At 40.2% G+C, this 20,908-nt stretch overlaps 1 protein-coding gene across 3 annotated transcripts; it reads left to right on the forward strand.

Moving 5' to 3' along the window:
• The first annotated feature begins 421 nt into the window (after positions 1-421).
• CD274 (CD274 molecule) lies at positions 422-20,908 on the forward strand. Of its 3 annotated transcripts, none has more exons than XM_032307500.1 (7): positions 423-693; positions 6,494-6,559; positions 6,878-7,219; positions 14,314-14,604; positions 16,484-16,591; positions 18,474-18,533; positions 19,532-20,908. In XM_032307500.1, exons 2-7 carry the CDS (start codon positions 6,508-6,510, stop codon positions 19,588-19,590), a joined length of 912 nt encoding a protein of 303 aa, XP_032163391.1. In that variant the 5' UTR covers positions 423-693; positions 6,494-6,507; the 3' UTR covers positions 19,591-20,908. The 3 variants fall into 3 exon arrangements, 2 of the variants coding, with proteins under 2 accessions (XP_032163391.1, XP_032163390.1); XM_032307499.1 differs by having other exon boundaries at positions 423-668; XR_004277419.1 differs by lacking the exon at positions 19,532-20,908 and having other exon boundaries at positions 422-668; positions 16,484-17,117.

Genomic DNA, 20,908 nt, shown 5'->3' on the forward strand with positions numbered 1-20,908 from the left:
ACCTGATGGCAGAATTTAAGGTGTCTGGATCCTGAAAATAAAACTGTCTGAAATCCTTATGGTAATTTACTTTACAACGTCTGAAGTTGGGCTGTTTTAAAAACCTTTGTTTTTAAAAATATGAGATGTTGGTAACTCCTGGGTGGCTCAGTCAGTTAAGCATCTGCCTTTGACTCAGTTCATGATCTCAGGGTCCTGGGATCAGGCTCCACATAAGGCTCCCTGCTCAGTGGGAGGCCTGCTTCTCCCTCTGTCTGCTGCTCCCGCTGCTTGTGCTGTCTCTCTGCCAAATAAATATATAAATCTTAAAAATAGAGGATGATGTTTGCTTTAATCTTTGAAGCGTTTCTTTTTAGAAAGCTGATTTACAAGAAACTGAACGGTAAGTTTCAGTTTCACCTTTTTTTCCAAGAGCGCCGAATCCGCTAATTTCCCCCACTGGAAAGCGGGGGCAGCCCAGAGGGAAGTAACTAAACCCTAACGAGGATTGACCGGTCTGGGCGGTGGACTGGCGAGGGGGGCGGGGCGCGGCGGAGACCTCGGCCCCGCCCCTCGCGTGCTCATTAGCGAGCCTCGCTAGCTGGCTGCAGCCCCACCGCCCCGCAGCCCCGCCGCCAGGACAGAGCGTGCTGTGCCCGCGAGCCCGCCGCCAGCCCCTCCGCCAGCAGGTAGGGAGCATCCTTCCCTCCAGAGGTGCACTTTACTTAATTTTACTTATTTATTTGACAGAGATCGCAAGTGGGCAGAGAGGCAGGCAGAGACAGAGGAGGCAGCAGGCTCGCTGGTGAGCAGAGAGCCCGATGCGGGGCTCCATCCCAGGACCCTGGGATCATGACCTGAGCCGAAGGCAGAGGCTTTAACCCACTGAGCCATCCAGGAGCCCCTGAAGTCCTTTTCTTTGGGTGGAAGAGAAGAGAAGGACCAGGCAAAGCGTGATGGTTTGACGAGGCTGTAGAGCTGATACCTGTATAGACTAATAGGAACAACTAAGAGGGCAGGGGGGAGGTAGGGCTTCAGTTTTGCTTAATACCAGTTTTGTAAGTATGTTTCTGTGCGTTCAAGAATATGGCCCTGGGGTAGGTAGCTGTTCTAGCGGGAAATTCCTAGGCTGGAGGTCGGACACCTGGGTCCTCGTCCACCCTCAGCTGCTCCCTAGCAGTATGCTCTGAGTCAGTCATCACACCGGCAGCATCTCCTACTGTAAGAGCAAGCCAGGATACCCCAACCGGAGCTCTTTGCTCTGTTTGCTCCGAGGACCTTCAGGAGTCCTGATGGAGAAATACCATGGCCTTTTTGTCTTATAATACAGGAAGTGTTTCAAGTATCATTGTTTCGCCTTGTTTGCACCTAAAAAAAATGCCTTGTGTGATTTTTCTATGGAAGATTTTATTTTAGAGAGAGGGAGACCACAGAAAGAGAGTGAGAGGGAGAAGCAGACTCCCCACTGAGCAGAGAGCCCAGTGAGGGACTTGATCCCAGGTCCCTGAGATCATGACCTGAGCTGAAAGCAGACACTTAACCAACTGAGCCATCCAGGTACCTCTCTATGGATTAAATAGTCTTCTAAAATGTGATAAATATTTTTTAAATGGCTGGTACAAAATTGACACCCCATGGTACAAAATTAATACCCCATGCTAGGCATAAAGATTATTTATAGTGGTTAAGTGTCTTAGCCATTCCGTGAACATCATTGCTTGTAAATCTCTGGGACATTACTGATTATTTCACTTCAGATAAACTCTTTTAAGTTTAACTACTTGGGTGAAGAGTCTAAATATTTTAAAGGTCTTTCAACTCATATTGGAAATCACCTTTAAGAAAGAGCCCCGTTTACATTGCCCACAGTTTTTAAGAACTATGATAGTCTAAAGAAAAAAAAAATCAGCCTTTTTCAGTGGAATAGAGTAGGCAGAGGTTACAGGACAGTAGAGTGTAGTCTTAAAAGAAACCACTGAGGTAAGTATGGAGATTTGAATCCACCTGGGAAACATATAAGAATGTCTCAGGGTAACTGAGGGGAAGGAGTCTGGGCACAGGGTTTAGTTGGGTTAAATAGATCACTCTCTTGATCTATTAATGTGGTGGGTTTTCATCTTGAAGATATGTTGTTGGACTCTAGGAATTTTTTTTTGAAAATTAAATTATAGTTTTTATAAAACTATAAGTATAAATAAAAGGAAAAGGAAACACTAAACCAACAGCTATCAAGACACTTCTTGCTCCTACTTTTGAGAATGGAAGCTTGAATTCTTTTCCTGTCTTTTCCTCCTACCTTGCTACCCTTGGGAGATACAGAAGTTCTACAGGTTCCATAGTGTTATACTGAGTTCCCCAGGGGCAAACCTGCTTCCCCATTCTTCATTTCTTCCCTAGTCCACATTTCCTTGCTCTTCGAATGCTCTTGTTTGGGAATCCAGATACACCATCATATAGTTTCTTACTTGAAGATGTCAGTGTTCTCTTAGACCAACTGCCCTGATGTGGGGATGATGTAGGGAGCACGGTTACTCGCATGGTCTCTGTCCTTCCTTTTTTCCTCCCACTAATGACAGCTGTACTCCAAGGGAAGGAAACCTTGGAAAAAGGTGGTATCATGAGGAATTAGGTAAATATCAACTCTAACCCATCAGAGTCCAGTAAACTTTTCAACCAAATTCATTTTAAGGATAGGAAGTCTACCAGAGTATACCATAAACATTGGGAAAACGAATTTTAACCCATGAATGGGTTTCATTTCCCTTTGTATTCAGCAGTTCTTTGCTTGGGTATCTTAAAGGTTATCTTAAGTTTTCTTTTGCCCAACAAGTGTATTTCTGTTTATAATATTACAGTTGGTTTGGTTTTTTGTTGTGTTTTGGTTGTGGTGAAATCAACTCTTGCCCAAGCAAAGGCCACGGAGATAGCTTCTGCGGACTCATTTCAACAATCTTCATGTTCTTACAGGCGTGCACGAGAACAGAAAGGAGAAAAACAGGAATTATGCCCCTAACGCTAACAAGAGAATGATGATTATTTTACTTCATTGTTTTTTATTTCTACCTGCGTATGTGTATATGAACATGAATGGTTCATACAGATTGATAAGAAACTAATAAGATAAGCAGGGTGAAAAATGATGAAGTGATTCACAAAAGAACCAAAATAATCGACAAACCCATGAAACATTCAAATTATAACTTCTCAATAATCAAATCAGAAAAAATATTTTTAAAACCATACCCAGTAAAGATACAGTGTAACTCGTACCAGTTATCTACATGTGTCAAGAACCAGGAAGATGGTCTTTCTCCTTGATTAAAAATTCTACTTGGGGAATCAGTTCTTAGGGCCTGGCCTGCAACGTGGCACACCATAGGCACTTAAATATTTGCTGAATACACAAATATCTATGATATTTTTAAAATTGGGAACAATCTTAAACCTAACGGTAGGGGAACTAAACATTATAGGAACTCCAAAATATTTATGAATATCATTTGGTAAAATGGAAAACATATTGATATAGTCAATGAAAAGAAGAGTGTTAAATATATGATAAGGTTATGATTGTTTTTACAAAGATTCATAGGGAGAAAGACTAGAAGAAAAATGTGTACTGGAATGCTCACAGTGGTTGCAAGGTTGCTCAACCTTGGCACTGTTGACAAGGAGGCCTAGGTAAGTCTCTGCTGTGGTGGCTGTCCTGCGCATTGTAGGTGGTTAGCAACAGCATTCCTGGCCTCCACCAGTAGGAAGTAGCAGTCCTTGCCACCACCCCTCTGCATTTTGACCACCAAAAATGTTTCTAGGCATTAGGAAATGTTTCCTGGGCTAAAGTAATGGAATAGTCGGTGATTTTTCCCTTCTTTTTTCATTTTCTATATTGTGTTTATATTAGATAATGAAGAAAAACATAAAAATAAACAAATATTATTACGCTGCCTCATCTCTGATGTGTGAGTTTCTAGGGTTCTTTCCATTCTACTATGCTGTCTCCTAAACGTTCCGCAGCTTAGCAAGGTGAAATGGTTCACTAAATTTGTTTTTTATTTTTTTCTAAGAAGAGGAAAGCATACCCATTTATTTGAAAATACAGACATGGAAAAACACCAAAGAAATCATTAACAATCTCATCTCCCTTTTTTTCTTTTCTTTTTCTCCCATCCTTTCTTCCTTTGAAATTTTATTTTAAAAATAGGGTGTCTGGGTGGCTCAGTCAGATGGGTGTCAGACTCGGTTTAGGCTCAGGTCATAATCTGAGGGTCATGGGATCGAGCTTCATGTGGGGATCCTCGCTCAGCATGAAGGTTGCTTGGGATTCTCTCTCTCCATCTCCCTCTGCCTTTCTCTTGCTATCTCTCTTATAAATAAATAAATCTTTAAAAAGATATAGAAAAGTGAAAGCCTGCTTATTGTCCCTCTGATTTCACTCCTAGAGTTAATCACTATCAGTATGTTGGTATGGATTTTTCTGGACATTCCCTATGTCTAAACACACACAGATTTTTCTTTCTTTTTTTTTTTAACTGAAGTAGATTTCTGCGACATGTATAGCTCTACAATTTACTTTCTACATCTTTGCAAGATTAATACAATTCTGTCCTTAGTGGTATTACATTGTAGGACTGTCACAACATTTAACTAGTTAGGCTATCTGGAATATTCCCAGTTTGTGGCTAAGATTAGCAATGTCGTCACTTCACATGTATTGTTTATGTATATGTTTTTGTTTTTGTAGGATACATTTCTAGGAGAGGAAGTGAAAGCTTGTAAAATTTTAATGGAGATTACCAAATTGCTTTCCAAAAAATGTTATATAACTTCACAATCCTACCACCAGGTAGTGAGAAAACCCATTTGTTCATATCCTTACGAGCACTAAATATTAGGAATCTTTATAATTTTGGTTAAGCTAATAAGTGAAAAACAGTACCTAATGTTTTAAACTTAAGCTTTTTAAAAATTGTTGATATTAAGCATCTTCCTTTTTGTTTTCATTTTTTTAATTTTATTTTTTTCAGTGTTCCAAAATTCATTGTTTATGCACCACACCCAGTGCTCCATGCAATACGTGCCCTCCACAATACCCACCACTGGACTCACCCCACGACCCACAAAACCCTCAATTTGTCTCTCAGAGTCCACAGTCTCTCATGGTTTGTCTCCCTCTCTGATTTCCCCCAACTCCCTTCTCCTCTCCATCTCCCAATGTCCTCCATGTTATTCCTTATGCTCCACAAGTGAGTGAAACCATATGATAATTGACTCTCTCTGCTTAACTCATTTCACTCAGCATAATCTCTTCCAGTCCCATCTATGAGCATCCTTACTGATGTATAGATGTCATTTATATTTCTTACTCTCTGAACTGTGTGCTAGAACATTTTGTTCGTTTTCTGTTGAGTTGTGTTTGGTTTTCTTATTGATTTTTTGGAACTATTTACATATTAGGAGCATAAATCTTCTGTCTTATATATGTATAGCATAGATTAACTGATCATTGGTGAGTTTTTATATGTATACAAGAGGTCAAAGAGACCTTAAGAGGCAAAACTGACTTCTCAAAGTGTGTAAACATATGTATAACAGAAGAGGGAAAGTGTATTAAGAAATAAATTTGCTGAAATGCAGTACAAATCTTCTTTATTTATTCCCCTACTTGAATATAAGGTCCAAAATGAGAGTGATTTTTTTTCCTTGTTCACTGCTATATTCCTAGTACCTAAAATAGTGCCTGGGACAGAACAGTTGTTCAATCAATGTTTGCCAAATTAAATAATTGGTAGAATTTCACTCAGAGTGACAAAATGAAGAATAGAATCTAGGCGGATTCTAGCCCTAAAAGAGTGGGTGTAAGTCATTCACATCTTAGTATGAATTGGTCAAATTAAACTGTTTCTCCTTCTCATTCCTGCTACTAGCAGAATCAGTTTATTGAGAGAATAGAATTTATAACTTGGAATAAGCGAAAGACAGAAGAGGAGATTTCCAAAGGATGGCACCTGCAAGAAAAGTAGCATAGTTGGGATGGTGATACAGAAGGCTTGGGTAGTTAAGGACAGGATGAAAGTGTTCAGGGTCTAGGGTGGAAGAAAAAGCTTTGAAAGGTGAGAGATGTGGAGGTCAGGTTGTCCTTGCATTGAAATTTTGCACAGGGCAGGTTTGGATTTCTAGATGTTATACTGCAGAAAAAAACATGAAATAGTTGAGAGGATTTTAGTATAATATTTTCTTCTTAGCCTGTTTCGAGTGTTCATTATAAGTTTTTTTTCAGGCCTTGTAATTACATTTAAAGATTCTCATCACTGTAACTTTTTTCCATTTGGCTTTATAGGACTGTGGGATATTAAGTAAAGGTATTAAACTTCTAAATTTCATGCTGCATTTTCACACTTACAAATCATTTTTTTGGTTATCTGAAGGCTATTTATTTAGTACTGCCAGGACCCATAATGTCTGGGTGCTCAATTATTGAATAAAGCATTTTTGTTTTTATATTTTCCACAATTAGGTCACTCCAGAAAAATGAGGATATTTAGTGTCTTTGCATTCATGGCCCACTGCCATTTGCTGAAAGGTAAGACACCAAATCCTTTCATTAGGTTCTATATTTAACCATAAGTTAAAAACTGTAATAATGATTTAAGATGAATTTAAGATGAATGTAATTTTTTTTTTTTGTAGGAAGAATGTTCTGTTTTTCTTTCTGTATCTCATAAACCCACTGTATTGGACAAAGATATAGGCAGTATGGTCAAACTGAAAGTAGGAAAATTAACCCATTATCTATTTCTCTATTACCTGTTATCCATTTCCCAGGGATAATTACTGTAACTATCTGTGTATTTTTTGAGGAGTTTCCCAACTTCTGAAAATTGGTCGTCTTCCTCTACAGCATTTACAATCACAGTTTCCAAGGAACTGTATGTGGTGGAGTACGGCGGCAATGTGACCATGGAATGCAAATTCCCAATAGAAAAACAGTTAAACCTGCTTGCGCTAATCGTCTACTGGGAAATGGAGGATAAGAAAATTATTCAGTTTGTGGACGGGAAAGAAGACCTGCAAGTTCAGCACAGCAGCTACAGCCAGAGGGCCCAGCTGCTGAAGGACCAGCTCTTCTTGGGGAAGGCCGCGCTTCAGATCACAGACGTGAAGTTGCAGGATGCGGGGGTTTACTGCTGTTTGATTGGCTACGGCGGTGCTGACTACAAGCGGATTACTTTGAAAGTTCATGGTAAGGATGCATACAGGTGAAGAGGCCCAGTCTTTATGAGCACTTTTCCGTCTTGGAGATCCACCTTGCTCTCCACAGAGGCAGTCTGCTCATTCATTCATTCACGCGCTCCTCCAAGGAGCATTTCTCAAACACTTCCTCTTTGGCAGCCCCTGGAGATCCAGAGCCAGACATGGTAGGGGCATGTTCCACAGTATGTTCTGTTCTCCTAAAAAATTCCTGGTCTTTCGTTTTTATTATGATGATACATGTACTTGGAAACCATTCAGAAACTGTGGAAGGGGATGACACGAATTACAAGAGTGCCCTCCTCCCTTCACTGCCATCTTCCGTGGCATGGCAAGATAGTAGCCACTGTTTCTGTGTCCTGCCAGGAAGTTTTTTATTCATCTACAATTTTTTTTAAATTTATTAAGTCGGCCATCATTTTCCTTCCTTTATACCTCTCTATGTCAACTCCAAATTAATAAAAACAAGCCCCACTGTGAGTTTCACATTTAAAAAGACTTGAAGTCAATCTATAAAGGCAAAAAAATAATATCAAGCATAAAGGAAACTATTCTTTAGAGACAGTGTAAACTGTGCTCACTGGGCGTATATTCATCTTGAAAGTCTACACGGCTCTTATCTTGGAGTGTTGTAGAGGAACTGGGAGTGTCAAATTCCCGAGTACCGACCCACAAATATGTCATCAGGTCACCTGCATTCAAAATTTTGTGTTGCCACTAGATAAGAAAAGGAAAACACCTTAGCTCATCCCCTCTACTTTCACTGTTAAGATTCATAGAATTGAGAGGTGAAATGATCCCAAGTAAGAGCAGCTGATCCAAACTCCTGAAGAACAGAAATCCCCACAAGGGACCTTCTGCTCACATACTTTCCACAATGACACCCGGTCACTTGGACCTCTCTTCCATAGCCTTTTGAAATTATTTTCTGATACTGAGCTAGTATCTGCCCTCTCTAGTCACAGTTCTGAGATTATCCGCCAGCTTCTTTCATTTACATGATGACCTTTAGGTGTATGACAAGAATCCAGTCATTACTCCTTGTTCTTTCATTCCTGGTCTAACTACCTTCAGTCTGAAGGTCAGCATTACAAGTAGACGTTTACATTCATCGTAAAGGGATAAATGATCATTGTAAACTCAATCCAAATAATACAGCAACTGGGAGAAATGCATCTATTTTTATGGCACGTTACTGGGTTTCTGATTCTGGATCAGTTAATGCTTCTGTGGTCAAGATGTCCCTTGTCTTGGGAAGTAGATTTTTTTTTTAAATAAACATATAATATATTTTTATCCCCAGGGGTACAGGTCTGTGAATCGCCAGGTTTACACACTTCACAGCACTCACCATAGCACATACCCTCCCCAATGTCCATAACCCCACCCCGCTTCTCCCAACCCCCCTCCCCCCTTCTCCCAACCCCCCTCCCCCCAGCAACCCTCAGTTTGTTTTGTGAGATTAAGAGTCACTTATGGTTTGTCTCCCTCCCAGTCCCATCTTGTTTCATTTATTCTTCTCCTACCCACTTAACCCCCCCATGTTGCATGTCCACTTGGAGAAGTAGATTTAATTTTCATTTTATTTTGCCATATACTTCTCCAGAACAGTGATTTTTACGAAAGCAAGCTGGTGGGATCCCAGGTTGGGATTTTCAACTTTTCTTCAGCTCATCAGCACACTTGACTGTGTTTCATAACATTGAAGAAATTATCAGTGCTTAGTCCCATGAACAGCCAGCATTGCTGGATCTGGACTGGGGAGGAAGACCGTAAGCTTGGCAGTCAGGTAAAAGGAAGTATAGAGAGTAAGTTTCCGCTTCCAGAAGAGAGGGTCTTTCATCAACCTTTGGCGAGTATACAAAGTGGTACAGCTGTCCTGTAACAAGGAAGAGTGTTCTTTCAGGTACTCTGGTCTCTCTAATATCCTATGTTGATCTGTAATGTCCTTTGTTACGGCTCAACACAGTAGGAAACTTTTGGCACTGGAGGATTTTCCAAGAAGGGGTTCCAGATAGAGCAAAGCAGATGACCAGCCAGATATGACTATCTGATTTGTTTTGTCCATTCCGTTTTATATTATAAATTACTTAATTGGCATCCTAGTCCCAGTCCATCCTGTGGTCATTTGCAGACAGGGGTCTTGGGTGTTGAGTTGAGCTACACTGAGAATAAGCCAGCCACGAAGCTTCACTTGCACTGGGGCAGTGTCACCAATGGAAATAGCCTTCTTGCATGAACTTCACAACTCAGGGAAGTATAATTCCTGAGTCACCTCTATATGCAAATGATTTCACAGTAACACTTCTCTTCCCATCACTGCAAATATGTGGTAACACAGCTTCCCCACAGGGAGTTTACTCACCATGGGATTTTATAGGTGAAGCATTTCAAAACTGAAATGCGCTAAGACTTTAGTTTTGGATTAACTCAATTATTGTTATCACTCTGGGTATTATTGCCCCTTTCATGCTTATCTGTTTAAATATCATACTCTCAGGCATTTGACTTTCAATTAAGAATGCTGTTTTTCTGTAAACACTGAACCTAATAACAAGGAAAATGAAACACCCATTCATACTTTAAGGAACTTAAATGGGATCAGACAACTGAAAGAACGAAATTTTGCACCGATGTACTGATGAAGCTAATTTGTTCATATGAACCAAGGATTAACTGCTATCATTCTCCACCAACCCCATCACTCCCCAGTTCACCAGCCAGCCTTTATATTTTTTCTATAGTGTTTTTCCCCATCTAATGTATCACATAACCTGTTCATCCTCATCTAACGCATGCAGATGCACCTGTATTATTATTGCTCTCCTCTCTTGAATATGTACTCCACAAAGCCAGAGATTTGGGTCTGTTTTATTTACTGCTCAATCCCTAGGAATTGACATGCAAGAGGAGTTTGACAAGAGCACACAAAAAATATCTGTTGAATGAATGAATGAATGAATGAATGAATGAATGAAATATTTCCTCAAATAGGATAGGGCTAAAAATTTTGAAACATGAAGAGGTTTGAAGATGTGAAAACTTATTTCCAAGTCTGTTTGTGAGGCACTGCCGGTTCTTTCTGAAGACTATTACATGAGTCCATTTCAATGGTAGTAGTAAGCGGAGGGGAGCAGCTCTAGTACTTACCGTAGTAGAGATTAACACTCATGTAGTACTTGTTACATGCCAGGCCCTGTCCCAACCATTTTGTCTATACTAACTCATTTAATCCTCAAACGACTCTATGGGGTAGGGGCTCCATTATGTCTAAGATGTATGTTTTCACATTTTACTATCTCATATCTAAGTGTGTCTTTCTGTAGATGGCATCTTAGATTCAGTGATGTGTGTGGTGTTCTTCTCATTTTATGGAGGAGTAAATTGAAGCCCAAAGAAGTTAAGTAATGTACCCAAGTTCACTCAGCCAGTAAGTGGTAAAGGCAGGTTTTGAACTCACTAGTCTAGTTCTGAAGTAGGTGTCCCTAACAACCAGATTTTACTCCCCTCCATTTATACCTCCAGAGTGTGTATAAAGTGGTATATTGACTTCAAAACTACAGTGAGCTTTTCTTGGTCTTGATGTGACCATTGGATTAGCACATGTGTGCTCTGTATCTACTAAATCAGGAGTCTGCACATGTTTTTGATAACGTACTCCATCAGTAAAGCATGTTAGCTAATATGTGTGTTTGTGTGTGTATACAGTTAGAAAGGATATACTTATGCTAACGTAAAGGATATAGCATAAGAAATTGGCATTTTTAAAAGGTAAAAGAAGTTGAACGTCACTAACTTCATATGGTTCAACCTAATGTATTGTACCTTCTCTAAATGTATAAAGACACATTGGGGAGGGTATGTGCTTTGGTGAGTGCTGTGAAGTGTGTAAACCTGGCGATTCACAGACCTGTACCCCTGGGGATAAAAATATATGTTTATAAAAAATAAAAAATTAAAAAAAAAATAAATGTATAAAGACAGAAATTTTTAAAGAATGAAATAAAAATGTAATCCTATTTTAATGCCTTGCTAATTATGATGATTCGCTATCATTAGCTAATAGTTTAAGGTGAAATTCATTGTTAACAAAGGTGGATGGTCTTGAAAATCTTGAGTATTGGTTTTGTTTTTTTAACTTTTTTTTTTTAAGATTTTATTCATTTATTTGACAGACAGAGATCACAAGTAGGCAGAGATGCAGGCAGAGAGAGGAGGAAGCAGGTTCCCTGCTGAGCAGAGAGCCTGATGTGGGGCTCGATCCCAGGACTCTGGGATCATGACCTGAGCCGAAGGCAGAGGCTTTAACCCACTGAGCCACCCAGGCGCCCCTTGAGTATTGGTTTTTGTTTTTAGTTTCAAGAGTACAGTTTAGGGATTCAGCACTTCATAAAATAACAAATGCTTATCACAAGTGCCCTTCTTAATCTGCATCACCTTTTTTTAACCCATCCCTCTACCTGCCTCCCCTCTGGTAACCATCAGTTTGCTCTCTACAGTTAAGCGTCTGTTTCTTGGTTTGCCTTCTCTCTCTTTTTTTCCCCTATGCGTATTTGTTTTGTTTCTTAAATTCCAGTATGTATGAAATCATATGATATTTGACTTTTTTTTTTTTTTACTATTTCACTTAGTATTTTACTCTGTAGATCCATCCACATCATTGCAAATAAAAAAAAAAAGAGCTCATTCTTTTTTATGGCTGAGTAATACTTGTGTGTGTGAGCACGCGTGCACGTCCACACGTCTGTGTGTTTGTGTTTATATTCACATACATACATGGTTTCTTTATTCATTCATCAGTCAATGGACAGATGGGTTGTTTCCATAATTTGGATATTGTAGGAAAACAGTATGAAGGTTCCTCAGAAAGGTGAAAATAGAACTACCCTATGTTCCAGCAATTACACTGCTAGGCATTTACCCAAAGGATACAAAAATACTAACCCAAAGGGATACATGCACCCCAGTGTTCATAACCGCATTGTCTACAAAACTTCCCTCTTCCCGTAAGACCCTCATGTGGCATAGAAAGTGAGGCCCAGTGTCAATTAGTAAAGTTGATTGAGCTTAGATTATTTCTTAATTATTATGATAAAAATTTATATGTAAGTGGAAGTTCTAATATTTTCTTCCTGTATCGCAATACATGCGTCCTATTTTAGAGACTAGAATAGTGGATATCTAACCAATGAGTAGAACAACTCCACTCATTTATTGGATCCTGAGAAGCATACCGTATTTATACATATGCTTAGGCATAAAACAACATTCTCCTTTATTATTCTGTTAAAAATGATAAGAGTAAAAAAGCTAACATTTTACCTTTAGCACTTCACCATTATCTGTGATTTTAGTCTTGTAAACTAAATTGCCCAGAAATAAAGCCCTGTGCTATGTGAACTAGACCCTGTTATGGTAATACTATTTAGGAAGTATGATCAATGGCTTTATTTTTTTGAAGGATTGTTGAACATAACAGATACAAGGTTGAGGACTCAAGTACTCATGAGAACCATTATTTATGTGTTTTGAAATTATAATTATGTTGCTTTCCAGTGTTTCTATTGGTGATTCATTGAATCAAGAACACAAAAACATCACATCATTTCATTCTTCTTTGATTCTGGCTGCCTTGTATTAAATCCCTGTGAATAGATCTTATCACAAAGCCATTGCCACACCTTTGGTAAAGGAATGGCAAGTCAAGGCTCTGTGTGGACCACTGGTGGTTACATTAAAGTATTAGGAGTACAATAAAGATTATAACAACAGAATAATGATACATTACCATGCTTGTAATGAATAAACACGAAAGAAGATCTTAGGTGATGTAAATGCATTAAATAATCTACTAAAATAGTACACTTGATATCTTAATCCTAGAAGGGTCCCAAAGCAGTGAGCTAAGTTTTCATTAATGACCTAAAATTTAAACTTTCTTTCTTGAGTATAATAATTATTTAGATGATTTATTCAAATAGCCAGCATAAAAAAGTTAAAAAAATAAGTATCACAAATGTGGTATTCTGCATGAGATCCCAGAATAGAAAAAGGACATTAAGGGAAAACTAGTGAAATGGAACAAAGTGTGAAGTTCAGCTAATAGTAATGTACTAACATTGGTTCCTTAGTTCTGACAAATTCACCATGGTAGTACAAGGTGTTAACAATAGGGGGGAATTGGGTGAAAGGTAGGTGGGGGCTCTGTGCTATCTTTGCCACTTTTCTGTAAATCTAAAACTATTTTGAAGTAGAACATAAATTGGCTTAGTGGGTTGAGCGACTGCCTTCTGCTCAGGTCATGATCCCAGGGTCCTGGGATCGAGTCCCGCATCTGGCTCTCTGCTCAGCAGGGAGCCTGCTTCCTCCTCTCTCTCTCTGCCTGCCTCTCTGCCTACTTGTGATTTCTCTCTGTCAAATAAATAAATAAATTCTTTAAAAAAAAGTTTAAACTTTAAAAAGTGTGATTCAGGAACACGTAGTACTTTCTGTAATGATATCATACTCTTTTCATGCCTAATTTCTGATCCTTGACCCATAGTTGGAAAAGTGAATGGCACAAGAAAACCAGATTTTCTGTTTATTAAATAAAGGCTAAGAAAACCATGCTGGTCAGCTGGAGAGGTTCATGCTCCGAAGACAGAAATACAACAACAAAAAGAAAATATCCAGGAAGTAAAGTTAAGAAGAAAAGGGCCGGCCCTATGTAAAAACTATAAAGCTTTATGAGAAAGATACAAAGACTTGAGTAAATGGAAAGACATATTTTATATTTGGGTGAAAAGACTATTGGTTTAAAGATGACAATTCTCTTTAATCTGTGCATTTGCTTGGAGCTAATAAAAAGAGCAATATGATTTTCGTAGCAAGGTAGTTGTTCCTTTGAGCTAAAACATAGCTCAGCTATGAGTGGGCAAGCTGAAGCAGGACTGATAGGGGTTTCTCACTGCTGAAACATCTGAACATCAAGCTTGTTTCTCTGAGAACCTGCCTGAACTGATACTTTTCCTAATGTAGATGACACCAAGTCACATATCTAGTTTTGTCCTAAGTGAAAGCCCTAACTTCTTTTTGCTCATGACCTAGCCCCATACCGCAGAATCAACCAAAGAATTTCTGTGGATCCTGTCACCTCTGAACACGAACTAATGTGTCAGGCTGAGGGTTACCCTGAGGCTGAAGTCATCTGGACAAACAGCGACCATCAAGTCCTGAGTGGCAAAACCACCATCACTAATTCCAACAGGGAAGAGAAGCTTTTCAATGTGACCAGCACGCTGAGAATCAACACAACAGCTAATGAGATTTTCTATTGCACTTTTCGAAGATCAGGTCCTGAGGAAGACAGAAACAATACTGCTAAGTTGGTCATCCCAGGTAGTATTCTGAATGTCTCAATTCAAATGTACCTCCTGCTGTCCTTTGGCCTCTAGCATGTTGCCTTTTCATTGTAGGCATCCATCATTCATTAAATAAGTGAATGCATGTATAACACTATACTTACAAAAAGCTTCCTCATCTGCATTCATCCAAGGCATATTGCTGTTTAATAAACATTCAGCAAATATTTACTGAATATGCCCTATGTGCCAGGCATCAGAGGCTCATAGAAGAGTAAGACACTGTTCACACTTTCCAGGAAACAGATAAGAAACAGGTAAGGCAATCCCACCCCATGTAGAAAATGCTTTTGTAGCTAAGGGACCTGGGGGCAGCTCAGGCAGTGTTGCAGGAATCTAGATCCCAGCACATCAGAGCTGCTCTTTTCTTTCCAGGGTTTCTGTGGTAGCCAGCAAATGGAACATACCCCATCCATCCACCCCACCCCCAAGATAGTCTATGGCATTTCAACACAAAGCAGTTTCTCTGCTTAGTGCATGAGACATAAGCTTGTGGTCCCTGTCTAAGCTGCTCAACTTCTGCGTGTTTCACTTTCCCTAATTATAACAGTTATAAAAGTTATAAACTATTGGGCAAGGTTACTGTAGGGGTGAGTGAGCTACAATGTATGATATGATTTGAGGCTCTTCCCAGCACAGACTCAATTATTTCTTTCTCTTACTACCATACAGGAGTGGGTACAGTGGGCTGCAGAGTCTGATGAGAGGCTGAGACCTTTGGAGAAAGTGGAGCAGGAGAGCATGAAGTTAACATGAACCCAGGGGTGTTCTGAGAAACACTTCGCGTGCCCCCCACTTCTAGTAGAGGTTGCCAGTTTAGCTTCAGCTACTTCAGAAAAAAACATCAAAGACCTCAGGTGGAAAATTCAACCAACAGGAAAGGGCAATACAAGATTGTCCCATGAATGAAAAGAGGGGGAAAAAAAAGTTGAGAAATTTAAAGAGATGCTTTTACTGGGTTATGAGTCACTTTGGTAGGGGCTGTGTTTGTGGGTTCTTGCCATTTAAAAGTTGCTTTATGACAACTTATCTGAGGGAAGACTTAGGGTAATTCACCAAAATGCTTGGGTTCTGTTTCCTCCTCTATCACCAAGGATTTTTTTTTTTTATATTGCATGACTAACAACTTATTTTGAGATCGAAATAGATATAAACAGGCTTTGTAAAATGTAAGCTACTAGAGAAAGGTTGACCACTGTTGTGGCTTTAAAGCTTGAATGAGGTCATCAGGGATCATGGCTAATGGAAGCAGCGGTCTCTGAATATCATGTGCCAGGGGACCCTTTTCTTTCATGGACCCACAGACAGACTGGTGGGAAGTACCCAGGATCAGATGTTTCAAGATGTTCAAACTGAGAAAGAAAAGATAGTGAGCAATGGCCCTCAACCGTGGCGGCACACACCAGGAGGTAGATGCTCTTGGGCAGTGCCAGTTGGCCTTCCTGTTCCATCTTTACCACGTGCATCAGGCGCTAGCTTCTAGGTAAAAGAATACAAGGGAGGTCACCGAGTCTCATAGTTAGTACTGAGCTCTTCACAAACACTGGCCTCACAATAAATTTATTATCATTTCCATTTTGTAGGCAGGTGAAAGGATTTGCCTGAGATCTCAAAGCTAGTGAGTGGCAGCAGAACGTAGCCCCAGGCCCATCTGTCCAAAGCCTGGGCTGCTTCCACTTTTCTGTGCGGTTCCCATCTTCCTGTCAGCGGTATCTCCCCATTCTAGCCGCTCACTGGTCAGGAACTGTTTGTAACCCAAAGCCAACTGAAATTCACCTTCAAGGATGATTCTTCTCTTAACCTCTTCCCATCAAAATTTCATCCTCACTTTCTTTTTGGATTCTTTTGTTTTTCAGAACCACTTCCGGTTCCATCAAATGAGAGGACTCACTTCATGGTTCTGGGAGCTGTCCTGGTGTTTCTTAGTGTAATCCCGGCAGTCATTTTCTGTCTAAAGAGAAATGGTATCTCCTTTAGTGCAATGGTCTCCACTGTGCGTATGGGGAAATGTATGGGGCAGCTACTTTTGTCAAGGTGGCACTTATAGGCAGAGCCAGAGATGCTCAACCTTCTGTAATATGCACCTCAGTCCCATGTAACTGGGAACTCTCCTACCCAGAATGCTAATGATGGCCCAATCAGGAAACATGGATTTATAAAATGCTGCCTTCTTACTAGCATTCTCTTCTAGGAGCTGCATTCAATTATGCAAAGTGGGTTTCAGCTATGCCACCATGTAAAACTGTGTCATCTCTTACTACAGTCCTGTTCATTTCACTGTCCTGCAGCATTGCTTACATTGGAAGGTGGCAGTGAACACTTGTAGTAGCATTTCCAAGGGGGTGACAGTTGGACCATAGCTGCAGGGAAACCTGGTTTGCCTTCGAAAAGTGGCACAAACACATTCCACTGTTCGATAGCAATGACAGTAAAGCCGTGCAGGATTGCCGAGTGAAGATCATGTGTATGGCAGTGAGATGTGGGAGAATGGTACGTACGGAGGGTGAAGGAGACCCAGCATCATACAGTTTCTTTCCATCATGCAAATAACCCGAGACTTAGAGTAAGGGAGGAAAAGCTAAAATGCTTGTCAGCTTGGTTGAATTTGAGTCTTGCATTAGTTGCACTATTTTTTTTTTAAGATTTTATGTATTTATTTGACAGAGAGATCACAAGTAGGCAGAGAGGCAGGCAGAGAAAGAAGAAAGCAGGCTCCCTGCTGAGCAGAGAGCCCGATGCAGGACTCGATCCCAGGACCCTGATCATGACGTGAGCCAAAGGCAGAGGCTTAACTCACTGAGCCACCCAGGTGCCCCATTAGTTGCACTATTATATTGAGCTCGTTTCTGGGCACACTAAGAAATAAAATAGTTTTGTTTTGTTTTCTGTAGAATGGTGATGCTTTTACCATAGAGTATTTTACAAGATTTCTGGCTGAGGGTATTCTACAGTTTTCAAAATAATTTGCATGTGTTTATTTCTCAATTTGCACATGGGAACAATTAAAACACAGGAAAATGAGTCTATTCAAATAATTTCCTTCCATTTTAAGATGATTTAAAGTAGACATTTCCCCAGTACTTTGAGAAGTATACCAGGGGATCCAGTGATGATCTGTGTGTAGAGTTATTTGAGGTCAAATAGGGAAGTGGAAGACGGGAGGGAATTCCAATGGTGGTTGGAAAATTCCCCCGAGCCGCTTAAGAGGATGGGTGGATCTGGGAAAGTGGTGTAATCGAGTGGAGGTCAGCTATTTCTAAAGAATAGGTATTTAACAGAACTGAGACAGTTATCCAGAATAGAAGGCTCAAGGTCCAATGACATGATGATCTTGAGATGGAGTAGATTAGTCCAAGGAAATGACTCTTGCCAACTTACATTTTGAATATTTCCTCATAGAAAGTAAATAGTCATCATTAGGAATGACTAGAAAACTAATGTATAATAAAGTGTCTCAGTGTGTTGTCTATCTTTGAGGGAAGGATGGAGAATTAAAGTATATCCTCCTAAAGAAAATCTAGGAGCATGCACCTGCCTGGCTCAGTCAGAAGGCCGTGCAACTCTTGGTCTTGGGGTTGTGACTTTGAGCCCTACATCAGCTGTAGAGATTACTAAAAAAATAAGTAAACTTTAAAAATAAATGTAGGACCGAAAGCATATGCCCTAAACTGTTGAATTGACCTCAGGGGTTGAAACCCATGGAATAAATTCAGAAGTCTACCAGATTTCCTAGGGGATTAAAAATGTTTCATAGGAACTTGGAATTGAAACTTGAGTCACTATGTGGGATGTAGGGCTGTGTTACAAGGAAATAGAAATGACTTTTTTTTTTTTTTCTCTCTCAAGGGAAAATGATGGATATGGAAAAATGTGTCACCCAAGACAGGAACTCAAAGAAACAAAATGGTAAGAATATTAGCAGGGGTTAGAAAGTTGAAAGAAATAGAAACAAAAAGTTAAAGTAATAACAAGGAGAAAGCTATCAGCCGTAATCTCTCCTCACTCTAAAGAATGCTGGCTGTTGGAACTGCTGGCTCCTCTTTACCTTACAATTGGCACAAGAACTCTTCCCATAGTCTGAGGAAATTTAGGGGTAGCCTGGAGTGTAGACAGGTGAGCAGCTTTGGGGATGGGGGAGGAGGCAGCTTCTCTCTGCTAGATTTATAGCTCTGCATCCTAACACCTCCTTGCAAAAGGGGACAAGTTGACTTAAGTGGGTGAGTAAGATAGATAGATAGATGATAGATAGATAGATAGATGGATGAAACTTAAGCAGCAGACACTGTGCTAACTACTTCATATACATTGCCTTGTTTAATCTCCCCCCACAAAATCAAAGAGATAAATACAAGGATATTTCCTATTTTATAGTAGAGAAAACAGAGGGTCAAGAAAAATATCAAATTGCCCAAGAACATACCTGTAACCCACTAGCCTAGCTGTAAAACTTTACTCTTCACCTATCCATTTAAATTCATTTTACCATAAATATTTCCATTTATAAAACATCAGAAAGACCTCACCTAGCTGACTGAACTAAGAAGAAAGTTATATTAAGATTTCTAATTCTTTTCTAGTGCAACTGGAGACCAAACTTCACAACAAGCCCTAATTTAAAGTAATCTAAGTAAGTTGGATGAGCCCAGGCAGGTTTCATTATGTGGTCAATTCCACTCAACTCTTTTATAAAACTAAATGGTGAATATTGTTTGGCGAATCCTAGGGTGACTAGCCATCTCTCTTGCTTTGCCCAGAATTAAGGAGTTTTTCAGGACACGGGATTCCCGGTTTTAAAACCAGAACAAACCAGGGCAAACCAGACAGTTGGTCACCCTTTATCATATAAAGATAATTGGACATAAATATCTGCCTCTCTCTCATTGCGAATCTGTTCTATCGTCTAGCAAGTATGAGTTATGCCCACCATCATCAGTCTCCAGAGATACAATCTGAAGAGACATAATCCAGCATTGAAACTCCTGATCTTAAAAGCAGTGATTCTCTGGCCGTGGTTTGAGTTTGGCAGAGTGACGCGTGACCAGAGCAGCGCCGCGGGCCGGGCGAGCTGCCGATGATGCAGGACTTCCAGGCCCAAGCACTCAACTGTGGAAGCTGGGAGAGAAGAGGAAGAGAACAAAGCAAGAAGGAGCAGAGGGGGCAGGCTGCAAGGTCCTTCAGAACAACTGGGAGACTCAGGGGCGTCTAAGGGAGAGAGAAGGGACGCTCCTGAAAGATATGCCCCCGTGCAAATTGCCCATCGCTCATCCGAGGCAAACAAGTTGTGATTCCCCGACTTAATGGTCAGTTTCTGCAGAAGTGCCCTTGGCCTTCACTCAGTGTCTCTGCTTGTTGTCTGTGTGACTGAGAGTCCCAGTGTTGCCACAATATTTAAGTACGGGATTTTCATTTATTTTGAGTCTTTGGAGTCTTGTCATGTGAGTGTGGTCGTGAATGATTTCTTTTGAAGATAATCTGTAGCAGAAGTTAGAATTTTGTCACGAAACTAAATTTACTGCTTAGTGAGTTGTGCATGCTCAGTAAAATGTGTAGTATTGATGAGGTACTTGGTATCCTCCACAGCTACCAGGACATAGGAAGCATAGAGAGCAGACCTGTGGTTTATATAGGATATTACCTTGTTTAACCCACCAGTACTTTGGTTGACTCAAATAATCTTATTCTCAGACCCTAAGGTAAGATATGTCACTGCAGTATCTGTTCCATTTTAAATGTCAGCGTTAACAACTATGTGGCATCCTATACCCAGAATCTCATTTAATGCCTAGGATAGCTATGTTGTGGTAAGCACTGTTATCATACCCATTTCACAGCTGAGGGAGCAGAGAGCTAAAGTAACTCGCCTGAGTCAGTAAATAGCAGATCTCAGATTTCTACAACTGTCACTCACTGTCCTTTTAGGATATAGTCTAGAGCTGTGTTTTGCTTTAAGAAATTCATTCAGCAAACATTTAGGAAGCACCCATGTCACTAGGCCAGGCAGTGACTGAGCAAGACAAAGAACCTCTCTTTTAGGAGCTCAGAGTATCACGGGGGAGACTGAAAAGGAAATTCATTATTACAGCTTAGTGCAGTAACATGACATAAGGTGTTGGGGGAGAAAGATGGCGTGGAGAGGAGAGACTAGAAAGGCTCCCTAAGGGAGGGCATGCCCTGGGCAGTCCGTCAGGGTGTTCCTTGGAAGTCCAAAATACATTTTTAAAAATATTTTATTTATTTATTTGCGAGAGGGAGACAGAGAAAGAGAGAGCATGAGCGGGGGA

Source organism: Mustela erminea, chromosome 12 (assembly GCF_009829155.1).
Source record: "Mustela erminea isolate mMusErm1 chromosome 12, mMusErm1.Pri, whole genome shotgun sequence".
Lineage (NCBI taxonomy): Eukaryota > Metazoa > Chordata > Mammalia > Carnivora > Mustelidae > Mustela > Mustela erminea.